This window comes from Mobula birostris, chromosome X, assembly GCF_030028105.1.
Source record: "Mobula birostris isolate sMobBir1 chromosome X, sMobBir1.hap1, whole genome shotgun sequence".
Classification (NCBI taxonomy): Eukaryota; Metazoa; Chordata; class Chondrichthyes; order Myliobatiformes; family Myliobatidae; genus Mobula; species Mobula birostris.
The window spans coordinates 71,141,973-71,159,117 of record NC_092402.1 but is presented as its reverse complement, the minus strand read 5'-3'; the positions used below and the strand labels follow the sequence as shown (position 1 = coordinate 71,159,117).

At 45.2% G+C, this 17,145-nt stretch overlaps 1 protein-coding gene across 4 annotated transcripts in view; it reads right to left on the bottom strand.

Moving 5' to 3' along the window:
* Nucleotides 1–17,145, bottom strand: part of LOC140191667 (1-phosphatidylinositol 4,5-bisphosphate phosphodiesterase delta-3-like) — a 117,561-nt gene that overhangs the window by 81,988 nt on the left and 18,428 nt on the right. For all 4 annotated transcript variants that reach the window (XM_072249285.1, XM_072249287.1, XM_072249288.1 and 1 more), the window contains 4 exons: nt 15,211–15,366; nt 11,427–11,655; nt 10,983–11,112; nt 356–581 (listed from right to left, as the gene is read on the bottom strand). In XM_072249285.1, the coding sequence (XP_072105386.1) occupies nt 356–581; nt 10,983–11,112; nt 11,427–11,655; nt 15,211–15,366 (741 nt within the window). The remainder of the gene's footprint in view (nt 1–355; nt 582–10,982; nt 11,113–11,426; nt 11,656–15,210; nt 15,367–17,145) is intronic.

Below are 17,145 nucleotides of genomic sequence, written 5' to 3'. Positions count from 1 at the left end.
AAAGGTACAAAAATAGGCAGGAGTGTACCTAGTGAAGAGGATGTAAAGACTTTTCTCCAGGACATAGATAAGCTGAGTGTGTGGAGGAGACCATGACCTCATCCACTTTGGTGGATAAAACAGAAAGCAGAGTATTTTTTAAAAATTATTACAACAATCATTCAAACTAAAAAGTCTTCCCTCTCCAGGGTAATTTTGACACATTCTTGCTGTCAAATGAATCCAGGAACAATCTCTCACCCATGACTTCTTCCAGGTTTGGTAAGACAATTCCAGCATAAAGACAGATATTGTTCTGAACAACTTGAGAGGTATCACCCAGTGTAGGTCAGATAAAAGAGAATATTGCCCATACCTGTGTCATTCAACTCAAATGTTTGTATAATTGTCGCTGCATTTTCATCAGTGGTAATTTCCTTTTGCTCCTTAAGGAATTTCTTCAGCTCCTCAGCAGTCAGGATCTGGTCTTCTCCTGAGTAATGATTGAAGATCTGCTCTAACTCTGGCCGCTGCATGAGGAATTTGCAGAAGTCCTCGATCTCACTTTCTTCCAGTTTGTTTGTTTTCGATCTGTCACATTGCTAAAGAGGAGTAAAGGAAAGTTAGTTCAACCCAAACTGGACACTTTAATAGTCACCTGTAACACATCCACTCTGTGACTGTCTGTTACTGAATGCCAGCGTGTGCGTGCCATTGTGTGTGTGTGTGTGTGTGTGTGGCCCACCCGTCCCTGGTCCTGAGACTTTACCTGAGAACCGGTATTTGATCACCAGCCTGTCAGCTGCCACACTGCCACACCAACACGGTCCAGAGAAGACTATTTTGCTTTGAAAGATTGGCTTTGACAGACTTAGAGTGAAATGGTGCCGACTCTCAGCAAACCCTGTTCTCCCATCCATTAGAACGGCCATGCTCACTAGCTTTAACTTAGAGCTGGGCATCACCATCTGACACCAGCCAAACGAAGGAGAGACTGGGGTGACAGCTGGTTCACAGGAACACCTACACTGCCAGAGTTCCACGAGTAAAGCTGGTGACAGCACATGGAGGCTGAATGTGGAGCTTCACTCTGATTCAGCAACCTCCAGTAAATGAGTGGAGGTCACGGCTGCTCTCTGTCCAACAGGACACGAGAAGCAGGGCCTAGCAAAATGGTGACTGTCCACCTTCTTGATCATCGGCCCAAGGGCTGGGGTGCAGAACTTCCCTCTGTGAGCACCAGGTTCATAGGCCTTGGGAAGCCCAAGGAGAAAGACAGATGAAGTATTTCCTAGCAATCTTCCATATTTTTACAGCTGTCCAAGTATGAAGCCAGGCCTTCTCCTCATCAACACATCACCCTTCCAAAGGTGGCGAAGAGATGAAAAATGTGTAAAAAGCATCCCAACAAGACCTAACCTTCTTTATCTTTAGAATGCAAAGCACCTTCAGCACCATTAGGGCACATCATAACCACTTCTCCAATCACAGTCTATCCAGCCTCTTCTTGTAACTCAAGCCTTCCAGTCTCAGCAACATCCTCCTGATTATTTCTGCACTCTCTTGTACTCAATACCTCCACCTGATGAAGGCAAACATGACATATGCCACCATCACCATCCTGTCCATCTAAACAGCCATTTTAAGGGTAGTACAGTATGTGGTTATACCCCTAGGTCTCTATTTTACAACACTCCCAGGGCTCTGCCATTCACGGTGTATGTCCTGCCCCGGTTTGACTTCCCAAAGTGCGTTGCACTTGACCGAGTTAAATTCCATCTGCCATTCCTTTCTAACAGGACAGGATATCAGAGCAGGAGGGTGTGAGCGTGGTAAGAATTCAGAAGGTGAGAAGTTGACAAAGTGGCAGGGTAACAGGCGAGCAGAGAGGCGGTGGTCAGACTGCCATGAATCAGAGTGGCGGGGTATCGACGAGGCAAATATTGCAGGGACTGTGACCGGACTGTGACAGGAAACCGGAAAACCAACGGGCAGGTTATCAAAAACACAAAAAAATCTGCAGATGCTGGAAATCCAAGCAACACACACAAAATGCTGGAGGAACTCAGCAGGCCAGGCAGCATCTATGGAAAAGAGTAAACAGTCGACATCTCGGCCCGAGACCCTTCATCAGGACTGGAGAAGAAAGGTGAGAAGTTAGAGCAAGAAGGTGGTAGGGCGGGGGGTGAAGTTAACAGCTGGGAAGTTGATAGGTGAAAGAGATAAAGGGCTGGAGAAGGGGAAATTTGATAGAAGAGGGTAGAAGACCATGGAAGAAAGGGACTGGGAGAAGCACCAGAGGGAGGTGATGGGCAGATAAGGAGATAGGGTGAGAGAGGGAAATGGGAATGGTGATTGGTGAAGGAGAGGGGTGTTGGGGGCACGACCAGATGTTTGAGAAATTGATGTTCATGCCATCAGGTTGGAGGCTACCCAGACAGAATATAAGGTGTTGCTCCTCCAACCTGAGTGTGGCCTTATCGCGACAGTAGAGGAGGCCATGGATTGACATGCTAGAATGGGAACAGGAAGTAGAATTGAAGTGGGTGGCCACCAGGAGATCCTGTTTATTCTGGCATATGGAGCATAGGAGCTCAGTGAAGCAGTCTCCCAATCTACGTCGGGTCTCGCTGATATACAGGAGGCCACCTTGGGAGAAATGGATACAGTAGATGACCCCAACAGACTCATGGGTGAAGTGTCACCTCACCTGGAAGGACTGTTTGGGACCCTGAATGGTAGTGAGCGAGGAGGTGTAGGGGGAGGTATGGCACTTGTTCCGCTTGCAAGGGTAAGTGCCAGGAGGGAGATCAGTGGGAAGGGATGAATGGGCAAGGAAATCGCATAGGGATTGATCCCTGCAGAAAGCAAAAAGTGGGTGGGGGAAGGGAAGGATGTGCTTGGTGGTGGGATCCCGTTGGAGATGGCGGAAGTTACGGAGAATTTATGTGCTGGACGCTGAGGCTGGTGGGGTGGTAGTTGAGGACAAGAGGAACCCTATCGCTAGTGGGGTGGTAGGAGAATGGGGTAAGAGCAGACGTGCATGAAATGGTGGAGATGTAGGTCAGGGCAGCATTGATGGTGGAGGAAGGGAAGCCTCTTTCTTTGACAAAGGAGGACATCTCATTTGTTCTCATTAGGTTATCAAAGTGGATTAAGTGGAAGGATATACTAATCAAAGTGGCCGTATGTCAGGAAGGTACAGATTGCACCCCCAAGGTCACTCTGCGCATTGAATCTGCTAAAGGTCCACCATTTACTGTGTATTTTCCCCTTAAATGTGACCTCTCAAAGTCCAACTTCTCACGCTTATCTGGATTAAACTCTATCTGTTATTATGTTTCTATGTTTCCAAGTCAGCCGTCACACATTTCTGATCCATGTGAAACACCACTGTTCACAGACCTCCAGCCAGAATAACACCCCTCCACACGACCCTCCATCTTCAATGGCGAAGCCAATTTTGAATCCAACCTATCACTTAACAGAGGATCTATAATTTCCGGGGCCATCCCTACTTCCCTTGAACATGAGCTACACACACAAAATGCTGGAGGAACTCAGCATCTGTGGAAATGAATAAACAGTCGATGTTTCAGGCAATAGCAAGGTCAGCTGAGAAGATCATCGGGGTCTCTCTTCCCGCCATTACAGACATTTACACCATACGCTGTATCCATAAAGCAAACAGCATTATGAAGGACCCCACACACCCCTCATACAAACTCTTCTCCCTCCTGCCATCTGGCAAAAGGCACCGAAGTATTCGGGCTCTCATGACCAGATGATGTAACAGTTTCTTCCCCCAAGCCATCAGACTCCTCAATACCCAGAGCCTGGACTGACACCAACCTACTGCCCTCTACTGTGCCTATTGTCTTGTTTATTATTTTTTGTAATGCCTGCACTGTTTTGTTCACTTTATGCAGTCCTGGATAGGTCTGTAGTCTACTGTAGTTTTTCCTTACGTAGTTCAGTGTAGTTTTTGTATTGTTTCATGTAGCACCATGGTCCTGGAAAACGTCTCATTTTTACTACGTTCTGTACCAGCAGTTATGGTTGAAATGACAATAAAAAGTGACTTGACTTGATGAGCAACATGAGCTACCAACCAGTTCTCCGGGACCACATCTGTGGCTAGTGAAGATACAAAGATCTTGGTTAAGGCCCCTGAAATCTCAGCTCTCACCTCTCTCAATAACCTGGGCTATATCCCATCAGGCCTGGGGACTTACCTGCCTTAATGTTTTTATACAGACCTAACACTAACTTTTTCCTAATCTCAAAATACCCGAGTATCTTAGCATACTCCACCTGATCTCACTATACTCTACAATCTTCTCCTCAGTAAATACGAATACAAAGTTCTTGTTTAGGACTTTGCCCGCATCCACTGTCTCTAAGCACAAGTTCCCTTCTTTACCCTTGTGTGGTCCTACCTTTCCCCCAGTTATCCTCTTGCTCTTGATGTACGTGTAGAAAGCCTTGGGATTCTCTTTAATCCCGTTCGCCAAGAACTTTTTGGGACACCTTCTTGCTCTCCTAAATCCCTTCTGAGTTCCCTTCTCAAGAGTGGAACCAGGAGGTATAACTGACATCCTAAATAAACACTTCTCACCTGTATTCATGAAGAAAATAAATTTTGTGGGTGAAGAATTCAGTGAAGGGGAAGGTAAAAGTTTCGTGCAGGTCTCCATAAATAAAGAGGACGTGCTTGAACCCTTGGTGGGCTCACAGATGGATAAAACCTCCAGACCAGATGTGATGGGATTGTTCATGCTCTGACTGATAGTATTTACATCTTTATTATCTACAAGTGACTGGAGTACAGTAAACATGGTCTTGCTTTTCAAGAAAGGCAGCAAGAGAAACCTGGTAATTATAGTCCAGTGGTAGGTATGATACTGGAAAAATATCTGGGAGGATTAGTGATCACTTGGAAAGGCAAGAACAATGGCCTTGTCAAGGGCTGATCCAATTTGACTGAATATTTTGAAGAGGTCACAAAGTACATCAATGAGGACAGGGCAGTAGATGTGAATTACATGGACTTTGGTAAAGTCTTTCACTAGGTCCCACTTTGGGAAACTGGTTCTCTGGGTTATCATTGGAATCCAGGGAAAATTGGCAAACTAGATCCAAAATTGGTTTGGCAATGGGAGAAAGAAAGTTGTTGTTATGATCAGATTCCTGAGACTAATGGTGTCCCATAGGGATCTGCGCTGAGACCTTTGTTCTTTGCAATGTACATGAATGACTTGGGCATGGATGTGAGAGGCACAATCAGCAACTTTGCAGATGACACAATGACTGGTGGAGTTGTTGATAGTGTGGAGGGTGGTCTTACGCTGCAGGGAGATATCAATGTGTTAGTGAAACGGGCTGAGATGGGAGAGAAGATTTCATCCAGGTAAATGTGAGTTGATACATTTTGGGAGCACTAATAAGACTATGACATTGGCCATGAATGAACATAGAACCTGGAAGAGTACAGCTTAGGATTCCGCATATCTCCTTTGAACTTATCCCCTCTCACCTTAAATGCATACTTCTAGTATTTTAACTCTGGGAGAAAGGTACCAGTTGTCTACTCTATCTATGCCTCTCATAATTTTATAGACTTCTGTCAGGTTCCTCCTCAGTTTCCACTGCTCCAGAAAAAACAACTGAGGTTTGTCTAGCCTCTCTTTATAGCTTGTACCTGGTAAACCTCTTCTGCACCCTCTCCAATGCCTTCACATCCTTCCTATAATGGAGTGACCAGAAATGAATGCAATACTCCAGATGCAGCCTAAACAGAGTTTTTTAAGCTGTTATACCACTTCCTGACAGTGCCTCAACTAGCACAAGCATGCATGCCACACAGGAAGTTTACGGTCATGCACTTTGGTAGAAGAAATAAAAGGGTTGACTATTTTCTAAATGGACAGGAAATTCAAAGATCTGAGGCACAAAGGGACTTGTGAGTCCTTATGCAGGATTCCCTAAAGGTTAATTTGTAGGTTGAGTTGGTGGTGAGGAAGGCAAATGCAATGTTAGCAATCATTTCAGGAGATCTGGAATATAAAAGCAAGGATGTAATGCTGAGGCTCTATAAGACACAGGTGAGGCCTCACTTGGAGTATTGTGAGCAGTTTTGGGCCCCTTATCTGAGACATAGACATGCTGACATTGGAGAGGGTTCAGAGGAGGTTCACAAGAATGATTTCAGGATTGAAAGTCTTGTCGTATGAAGAGCGTTTGATGGTTTTGGGCCTGAACTCATGAGAATTCTGAACAATGAGGGATGACCTCATTGAAACCTATTGAATGGTGAAAGGTCTCAACAGAGTGGATGTGGAGAGGGCGTTTCCTGTGGTGGGTGAGTCTAAGACCAGAAGGCACAGCCTCAGAATAGAGGGGCATGTTTTTAGAATGGAATTGAGGAGGAATTTCTTTAGTCAGAGAGTGATGAATTTATAGAAATCGTTGCCACAGGCAGCTGTGGAGGCCAAATCATCGGGTATATTTAAGGCAGATGTTGATAGGTTCTTGATTTGTCAGGGAGTGAAGGGATATGGGGAAAAGGCAGGAGATTGGAGCTGAGAGGGAAAATGGCTCGGCCATGATGAAATGGCGGAGCAGACTCGGTGGGCCAAATGGCCCAATTCTGCTCCTATACCTTATGGTCTTATGCTGTCAGAATGGTTTTTTCCGTACCACCCAATTCTGCCTCCACAATATCCAAGTCTGCTGAGATTGCAATGTTGGGTTGTAGTATGGATTTTCTGGAGGGTGCAAAGAGGCTTCAGGGAGATGCAGACAGGAACTGGAAGGACATGGCAGATGGAATGACATGTACTTTGGTAGAAAGAAATGAAAAATAGTAAGCATTTAGGAAAGCCTTGGAATCCATTGGCTGTTCTTATTACAAGTGACACTGAGTGCAACAGTAAAACATCTACAGTAGTTTCGTAGAATATTGAGTGCAGGTTTGGTCTCCCTATCTATAGAACAAGATTCTAGTGATTGATAGAATGGAACGTAGATTCACCAGATTGATTACGGAAGTGGAATGCCTGGGTCCTCTTCAAACCTGCAAAATTCTTCAGGGGCTTAACAGAGTAGATGCCAGATTGACGTTTTGGCTGAGTTGTCAACAGCCACGAGCCACTCGCAAAAAAAATGGTATCAGTCAGTTAGGGCAGAGGTGACAAATTTCTTCACCCAGGCATTATGAATCTTTGGCCATCTCTTCCCAAGGACAGTGATTCCCATTCATAGAGTTTGTTGACAACAGAGATCAGGACTCTGGGCAGTAAGAAAATAAAGGGATATACAGCAGGAATGTAACACTGAGGTTAAAAGATTTACCGTGACCCTATTCCATGTCAGGGCAAGGCCCATGGGGCTGACTGGAAAACTTTCCCAAAAGCAGAGTGATCCCTTTCTAAAAACCAGTGTGGCCACAATCGACCAGGATTGTATCCAGTTCTGGGTATCGGACTTGAGGAAAGATGGGAATGTTTTGGAGAGGGTGTAGAACAGATTCCAGGAAAGTGGGCCCACTGAAGAAGCTGTTGATGTTCTTTCTGGAACAGAGGGGGATTGCCACACATTTGAAAAAGTATGGATTGATTAAGAATAGTCAACATGGCCTGTCTGACAAACTTTAATGTTCTTTGAGGAGGTGCCAAAGATGACTGATTAGTTAGACATGTTCCACCTACCACTCCCCTTCCAGCAGCACCTTCCCATGCATTCTCCATTTTTACCTCTTCCCTTTCCACCATCCAGGGGCCCAAATGGTCTCACCCTTCTAGTGTACTGCATTTAGTGTCCACAGTGTGGTCACTTTCACAATGGGAAACCAAACACAGACTGGGTGATGATTTTATAAAGTGCTTGTGTTCAGACCTCGGGAGTGACCCTGAGCTTCCTGCTACCTGTTCTCTTAGTTCTCCATTCTATTCCCACTCAGACCTCTGTCTGTGCTGCCTGCACTCTTATAATGAGGACTAATGCAACTCCAAGGAACAGCACCTCATCTTCACTCTGGGCACTCTGTAATCTGGATGAAACAAATTCTCCAATTTCTGATTATATTTTCTGCCCATATCAGATTGGGCAGTTTCTTCTGTACTCCATCTGCATGTGACACAGGGTCACTGTTGTCCACTTTTCACTGTCACCGCCTGACAACGTTACGTCACGCCGCTTTGTTTCCCTCAAACTGCCCCATTAATTCATCCTTTCAGCAACCCTGGCCTCAAGCTATCACAGATATTCTCTTTGGTTTATCCTTCCTCACCTTCTCTGCAACTTAACATTTCTTTCTCAGCTGTTCAGAGATCAAAGAAGGCACAGAAGCCTCAGGACTCACACTACCAGGTTCAGGAGCAGTTATTACCCATAAGCCATCAGGCTCTTGAACCAGAGGGGATAACTTCACTCAACTTCACTTTCCCCATCACTGAACTGTCTCACAACCTATGGACTCACTTTCAAGGACTCTTCATCTCATGTTCTCGATATTTATTGCTTGCTTGCTTGCTTATTTATTTATTATTTCTTTTTGCATTTGTAGAGTTTGTTGTCTTTTGCAGACTGGTTGAACAGCCAAGTTGCTGCAGCCTTTCATTGATTCTATTATGATTATTATTCCATGATAGATTTATTGAGTATGCCCACAGGAAGATGAATCTCAGGGTTGTATATGGTGACGTATATGCACTTTGATTGTCTTTCCTCAGGTGATGCCTGACCCACTGAGTATTTTCACCATCTCTATTCTCGTTTCATGTACCTGGCTGTTTTTCACATTTCCCCTTTTCTATTGCTAGGGCTAAAATGAAAGGCTGTATTGCTGGTCTTTAGTTTAATTTGTCATACAGAGCAGTGGAGCTAATAAACTCTACTTCCATGAAATAGAAACACTATTGATTAATCACTAACCCTCTTCCCAATCTCCATCAGCACGGGAGCACCACAGGGATGCGTGCATAGCCCCCTGCTCTACTCGCTTTGCACCTTTGACCGTGTGGCTAAGTACAGCTCCGACACCATGTACAAGTTTGCTGATGACACCACTGTTGTGGGCCGTATCAAAGGTGGTGATGAATCAGCATACAGGAGGGAGATTGAAAATTTGGGTGAGTGTTGTTTTAGCAACAACCTCTCACTCAATGTCAGCAAGACCAAGGAACTGATAATAGACTTCAGGAGAGGGGAACCCGAGGTCCATGGGCCAGTACTAATCGGGGGATCAAAGGTGGAGAGGGTCAGAAACTTTAAATTCCTTGGCATCACTATCTCAGAGGACCTGTCCTGGACCCATCATATAAATATTATTGTGAGGAAAGCATAACAGCGCCTCGACTTCCTCAGGAGTCTGTGGAGATTTGACGTCATCAAAAATCTTGGCAAACTTCTATAGATGTGTGGTGGAAAGTGTGCTGGCCTGGTGCGGGAACACAAATGCCATTCAGCAGAAAATCCTTCAAAAGGTAGTGGATTTGGCCTAGTACATCACGGGTGAAGCCCTCCCAACCATTGAGCACGTCTACATGAAACATTGCCGTTGAAAAGAAGCATCCATCATCAGAGATCCTCACTACACAGGACATGATCTTTTCTCGCTGCTGCCATTAGGTAGAAGGTACAGGAGCCTCAGGACTCTCACCACCAGGTTCAAGAACAGTTACTACCCATCAACCATCAGGCTCCTAAACAAAAGAGGATAACTACACTCATTCTACTTCTGGTGCTCCCACAAACGATGGTCTCACTTTAAGGACTCTTTATCTCATTATTTCATATTCATTATTTATTGCTATTTATTTATATTTGCACTTGTTCATTGATCCTGTTTACAGTTACTGTTCCATAGATTTGCTAAGTATGCCCACAAGAAGAAGAATCTCAGGGTTGTATGTGGTGACATATATTGTGTAACCGGGTGACCATCAGATCTTATTCAGTATCGTTAAAAGTGTACTTAGGCATCCATCCGGGTAATGCTAGAACAGTTGTCTATGCCTTTAAGGGAGATGGTGATGTCATTACGCACGCACGGGATAGTGGGGAGACCATCTTGCTTTCTGCTGAAGACGTGGTAGGACGTTGGAATTGGGTTCCTCCCAGAGTGTGCTGGGCATGGTGAGGAAAGGTGAGCAATAACTGACAATATCCATGTGAATTCGTTTATGCTTGTTGGTGGATCGAGAATATCAATAATTTGACATGTTTTACATGTGGATGCTTTAGATTTCCACGAGTGAAGGAATCGACGCTGGGTAGCGTGGCTTATACCAAGTTCCTCACCATCCAAGTAGGTCAGTCTTCCTGTAATTTAACTACCAGGCAGTACCTTGTAAAAGTTGTGCCAAAGTGTACCTTTTGTCTAACTTTATTGTATCGGGACTGAGCGTGCATGTAACCGTGTAACGTAAATGTTTAGTCTCTGTTTGGAAGTTCAGCACGTGTGTACGTCTTAGATGAGACGTATTTCCTTGCATTTTTCGTTGCTATGTATAAAGTGCAGGGTGGGTGGGATTCTAATGTTGTTTATATTGTGTTCCTTCAGAATTGCCACTACCGTGTTTGTACCGTATCAGTTCTGGTATTTTTATACTGCATATGCAATTCTGTCCATACACAAGGGTGTGGATCGAAAGTTAAACTGAGATTGTAATGGCAAGAACTGGTTGTAAATTCGTTTGTTTTGTTTCGCGACCCTCTCCTGGCACTTAAATATCTAAAACAGATAAAGGAATTAAAACCCGTCACCCAGTTACATATGTACTCTGATAATAAATTTTAGTTTGAACTTTGAACCTTGAAAAACAAATGACCAAGTCTGCATCCACCACATCCACTTACTATGCTGGATTAGTAACAGTGTAATTTCAATGTAAGAACCCGATTCTCCCTGCCCATGAGTGTCTCGAAGGCCATGCCAGATTTCACCAAGTCAGCACATGATCCCATGGGCACACTTCCTCCCCCTTCAGACAGGTTCTTACCTTGAAGATCTGGTAAGCATATTCATCATCTGCCTCAATGTTGATCATCTTCAGCAGGCTTTTAATCTCTTCGAAGCTCATTTTGTTATCCTTATCTTCGTCAGCTTTCTGAAGATGTTTGTGGATCCAAGTGGGCAGATGTAAGGAAATAACATAGTTTGGAATAGTTGGAAAGTTTCGAACAGTGCCCATAGGCTATAAAACTCAGCGCACACATGCATACTGCTTACACACAAACATACATGCCAACACACCCAACACACCTCCAACAGAAGCCAAACGAAAACCAAACGGGCTTCTAACTGCTGCCTTAACTCATTCCTCCCAATCTATTCACTATCCCTGTCAGTGCACCCGGGGGATTTGAATAATCCTTGCCTGTGGTTTTAGGGAAAATGGGAACACTTGATCACATCTACCCAGAGAAAATGGTGCAAAGGATATTGGTGAATTCTTTCTCGCTGGCTCATATTTTCTGCTTTCTTTCGGAGTTTTTTCAGCCCCTGAACCCACCGTCTCCCCTCCTCCTCCGTGGACGCCACCAGGTCCAGGCTGCTCCGGCTGCCCGCGAACACGATGGTGAAGCAACGTTTCTCCGAGTAGCTGCTGCCGTGTTTCTTCATCACCTCCGACTGGTGTCCCTCCTGGACCTCCCGGATATCCATCACCGAGACTGAAAGGTCAGAGGGAACATCAGTAACCAGGCCGGCGCATTTTGTAACGTCACCATGACGAGACTTTCCCCCACCCCTGTTGGAGCACCACTATCAGACACCGCCTGTGACAGACCCTACCCATCACTCTCACTAAGCCAGGACAGGAACTGACGAGGCCACAGACCTGCTAGCAAACTATGGCACCTTCTTCATACCTGGCCCAGGCTCCCAGTGAGTAATGGCAGGCTGGGCATCTGCTGAGGGTGACACACAGTCCTCCAAGAGGACCAGAATCTTGTGGTTTGGAGGCTTGCGTGCCTCAATGACCCGGAGAGCGATGTTGGCTGGAGTCAGGTCTTTATGCTTTGGCTCTTGGTAGGGTCACCCATACCAAAAAGGTCAAAGGGTAGAGGCCAGACTAAGAGTGGTCCACCGGTCCTCCAGGTTCAGGGGTTCAGCTTAGGGCTAACGACTCTGACTGGTCAAAAAAATGGTTCTGGAAACAGCAATGAAGAATCCTTCTACATCTGCATGCAACGGTATTCCTGAGTCTCCACCCAGGACTTGCATGACTGACAGTAGTGAAAACCGAGCTACTGACATGATGAAGGAATCCATGAGTATCGCCAGAGGTGAAGGATTTTCATTGCTGCCCGAAGTGCCAGTGGTGTGATGAGCAGTAAGGAATACAGTGCTGCAGTTTAGGAACTAGGCACCCAGTTCAGGAATGACTGGTAGCTGGCATGTATTTGGCTGCTGAGAGGTATTCTAAAAACACATCAACAGCTCCTGTCATACATTGTCAAGTATTGTTCCTGATAGAGTCAGAGTCCTAAAGCGTGAAGATAATCTCTTTAGCTCATCGAGTCCACAGCAACCATTTACATATCACTTCCTCCCTGCATTCTTTCTACTTGGAACAGTTTACGTGGCCAATTAGCTGTCCGTCCCATAGTCAGGAAGGCAATGGTTTGACCTTGTGGAAGGGATTGCCATAAAGCATGGTACATTAGTGCTCCATCGTACCTGAAGTCAAAGCTGACCTCAACTTATAGGATAACCCCGGGTTTGGTGGTAGGGGCCCCTATGAAGAAGTCAATGATGGAAATGAAATTTGTATATGACCTGAGTTAAGATCTGTTTATCAAAGGGATTGAAACATCTAGTCCTATGAGCTCGAACTTGATCATTTAAATAATTCATTACCGGTTATGTAAAAATACATTAATTGCATACGTCCTCACGTTACCACGTGATATGCATGCACCTCACTGAACGTAAACTTGAACTACACCCACATTTTTGGACTTCTGTGAGTTTTTTTGAATTAGTTTAATGTTCTTGAAGTTACAAAACATAACAGTTAGATATAGGTAGGTCTGTGTGTGTGTGTGTGTGTGTGTGTGTGTGTGTGTGTGTGTGTGTGTGCCTCTGAATGTGTGCTCTTCCCAAGGAACAAGGACCAGGATGTAGGTCAGGAAGAGCACTCCGTGCACAATAAATATAAGCTTGTTTAGTGATTTTAGTTAAACTGATTTATGGAGCATACAAAATAGACACACTGTACAAAGTAAACACACTATGTGAGAGAGCTTCCAACTGCAGAATTTCTGATCTTTGAATGAAACAAAATTCTGCTCATTCAGTGCAGATGCTTTTGTAATATATAAAAAATGTTTCACAACTTCACAACCTCTGGAAAACCTGTTTGACCAATGATTCATAATTCTAATCATTATTACATAGAACACATGCTGCTCAATTGGTGCATTGCAAAAATATGCCCATTGTACTTCTGTAAAACTGATAATCCAGGACATTGGATTTATTTCCTTAATACCCAACAGATTTTTAAATCAGCTTTTTCTTGGACGTTATGCAGTATTATAATCAGAATCAGGTTTATTATTACTGATATACGTCATGAAATTTGTTATTTTGTGGCAGTAGTAGGTAACAATAAGAAGACGGTGCCAGTTAAGAAAGTGACCAAGGGCGACATCCTCCAGACGGTTCACAAAACTACTTCTTTCACTTCTTCTACATCTTCTTTTTCTTTCAAATGTAGTTCTGCTACTGTTGGAGCCTGGGATCTCTATTTTAGTGGTGTGTTTTGGGCTGATTGGGCTTTGCTGTCTCCGAGGTGGTTCGGTGGGGTTTTGAGTGAAGCGTGCAGCCTGGAGGTGAAGAAGCATGAGCCCGTGATCGACTCCATTTCTCACCCACCTCGCTGGTTAAAAGGAAGGTCAAAATCATCGAGGTGAGAGCAGAAGGCGAGCGGGTGTTCAACGCCATCTGCCAGCCGCACTGCTGCTGGAAAGAGGTGTCTGAGTGTGACAGTCTCTCCCTCCCTCTCACTCGCTGCTCCTGGAGAAAGGTCCCTGGGTTCAAATGGTCTCTCTCACCCTCTTGCTCAGTGCTGCTGGAGGATTGTGCCAGAGTTCTGGATCTTGGCCAAGGTTTAATCGACATGATTTGTGGGTTGGACTCTGTAGTTCACAAAAGCCAGATGTGTTTATGGACGCTCAGAAATCTGATGGTGGAGGGGAAGAAGCTGTTCCCAAAATATTGAGTGTGTGTCTTCAGGCTCCTGTACCTTGTCCCTGATGGTAGTAATGGGAAGAGGGCATGTCCTGGATGGTGAGGGTTTTCATGAACCTGGTGGGTTTAAAGGGATTGTTCATACTGGAACCTCAGTGAACTGGGGTCCTGGTTGCTGGGAAGGGAGTGTGGAAATTGAAGCCCCAGTGGGTGGGTGGAAGAGCGGGAACTAGGAGTGAAAGACTTCAGTGAGTTCACCTCTCACTCTTCTAAACTCCAGACAGCGAGGGGCCGTCAACCCAGGAATCAACTTAGCGAGACTTCTTCGAACAGTCCCTACGTACATCCCTCCCTGAATGAGTCTACAGCTGCACACAGTGCCCCCTGGGGCACTCCATGAAGTTGTAGGCACAATTCCTATACTTGTACACCAGCCTCTAATTGCTTACCAGACCTAGGCACTAATGTTCTGTGACCCCAAGATAAGCAGTCTCCTACCATCACACCAGGTAAATGATGCTGTTGTCCTGAAAATACGTGATACACCCCATCTATCACTTTCACCCAGCCCCTTACTCTGCCTATTTCCCTTTGCAAGCACTGTCTCCTCACGAATTATTTCCAGTCTACCATCAGCAAACCTAGCTACACCACACCCAGCCCCCTCAACTAAGTTACCGGATAGATGGTAAATGGCAGAGACCCAGCACTGATCCCTGCAGCAGTCTCTTGAATTTTTATCCTGTACAGTAACATATGTTTGAAATTCTGAATTCACTCATTGGGCCCCTCTATGTGATCTGCTAGAACTGCGAAAAATTTGTTAAGTATTATTTTCCTTTCCACTGGCCAGGGTGATCGGCTTTGCACTAAGCCAGAACCTGAGCTCAGGAAACAGAGATAACTGAGGGGAAAGCAGAGAGGCAGATTTAAAATGTGGATTGCGGGAAGGTGATTGCAAGCCCTCACAACGTTCCCAGCCAATGTTAGACGGTACAGTACCAGCGCAGCCTCCCTAGGTGAGTACTCACAGGTTGATGGCTTATTCCTGGATTTTGACTCACACCAGATGGACAAACAATCGTCCTGCAGCTTCATCCTGCGATCTTTCTTCCACCGACTTGATTTTATTTTTCGCAATTTGCTGCCTTTCAGCATGATCTTCACATCTTCGTCATCAAGTAACCCTGCGAGAGACAGAAGGGCAATGGTCAGAAGCCAGTACACACAGTCCTTCACAGATTGATCCCCGAGGAAAGGACTCAACTTTCCAGACAAAACCATCTCTCTATAATCCTAATCAAACTGAAACCATTTTATCTGTTTGTTCAATTCCAGGGATTACTGAAGGCTGTACGGGTTAAAAAGGCATATGGGGCACTGGCCTTCATTAACTGGTGCATTAAATGCAAGAGTAGGAGGGGAGAGGAGAGGATTAGGAGGATATGGTCCAAACACAGGTGAGTGGGACTAGCTTAGTGGGCACCTTAGTCAGTATAGATAGGTTAGTCGAAAGCTTGTTTACAGGCTGCATTACGCTATAACTCTATAACCACCCGAGCTTCATTGCTTAGGCAGCTGTGATTTTGTAAGTATGTCAGAAGGATGTGTGCAAAGGTTGGTGTTAATTCATCAGGGTTCATATGCTATGCAACACTACTGCAGACATCCCACCCTGCAAAAACTCATTTCAGGGAGATAGCACCATCAATTTGCGGGAGACTCCCGGAACTTCCGGGAGAGGTGGGATGTCTGCAGTAGAGTAGCTCCTTAGCAGCTAGCCAGCTAGTTTAAATAATGTTAGCTATGCTAATGAACGAATGACACCTGTTAAACTCACCTCAACACGTCTTTTACATTTTAACCCACCATGGGCAATAGAAAAGTCACTGTTGCAAACAGTGCAGCGAGCAACACTGTCATTATTTTTGACCCCTATTAGGCAGGGGTACACTTTAGAGTGGTCTGGGGTGACGGACATTTTATATTTTCTTTTTTTGGAACACTCTGCCATGGCGCGCTCTCACTCTCTCTCTCGCTCGCGCTCTCTCTCTCTCTCGCTTGCGTGCTCTCTCGCGCTCTCGTTTGCTTGCTCTCGCTTTTTCTCACGTGTGCTCTCTCTTACTCTCAAAAAAATTGATTTTCGTGATATTGTATATAATTTGCGGGCATCAGGGAGCCACTATTAATATGCGGGTGACTCCCAGAACTTCCAGGAGAGGTGGGATGTCTGCTACTGCTATACATGTGCAGAGGTTTGATGTACTTTCTGAATACTTGGTCATTTACTCTCACTGATGTACAGTGCTCGGCATGAGACATCTCTTTCCCCCTTGATCTACTGATCTACATCATTCTGGAGATGATGGACTTCTCCCTGAGAACCCCAGGGACATCTTACTGCTCTCTCTGCATGGTCAAGCATACATAGTGTGTCAATGTTAGATTGACCCCTTTAGGAGAAGCAGCTCACCCACATGCGATGCTGAATCAAAAGCAGCAATCCATTGATGTTGGGGGGTGGTGTGCTGCCTTGTTACATTAGGTGGAGTGTGTGGCTTTTCAAACACGACGCCATTTCCAGAGCAACACACACAAAATGCTGGAGGAACTCAGCAGATCAGGCACCAACTATGGAAATGAATAAACAGTCGACATTTGGGCCGAGACCCTTCATCAGGACTGGAAAGGAAGGGGGCAGACGCCAGAATAAAAAGGTGGGGAGAGGGGAAGGAGGCTAACTGAAAGGTGATAGGTGAAACCAAGTGGCTGGGAAAGTTAAAGGCCGAAGAGGAAGGAATCTGGACAGGAGGGTGGACCATGGGAGAAAGGGAAGAAGGAGGAGCACCTTGGGGGAGATGATAGGGCAGGTGAGAAGAGGTGAAAGGCCAGAGTGTAGAATAGAGGAAGAGAGGAGGGGGAGGGAATTTTTTTTTACCAGAAAGAGAAATCAATGTTCATGCCGT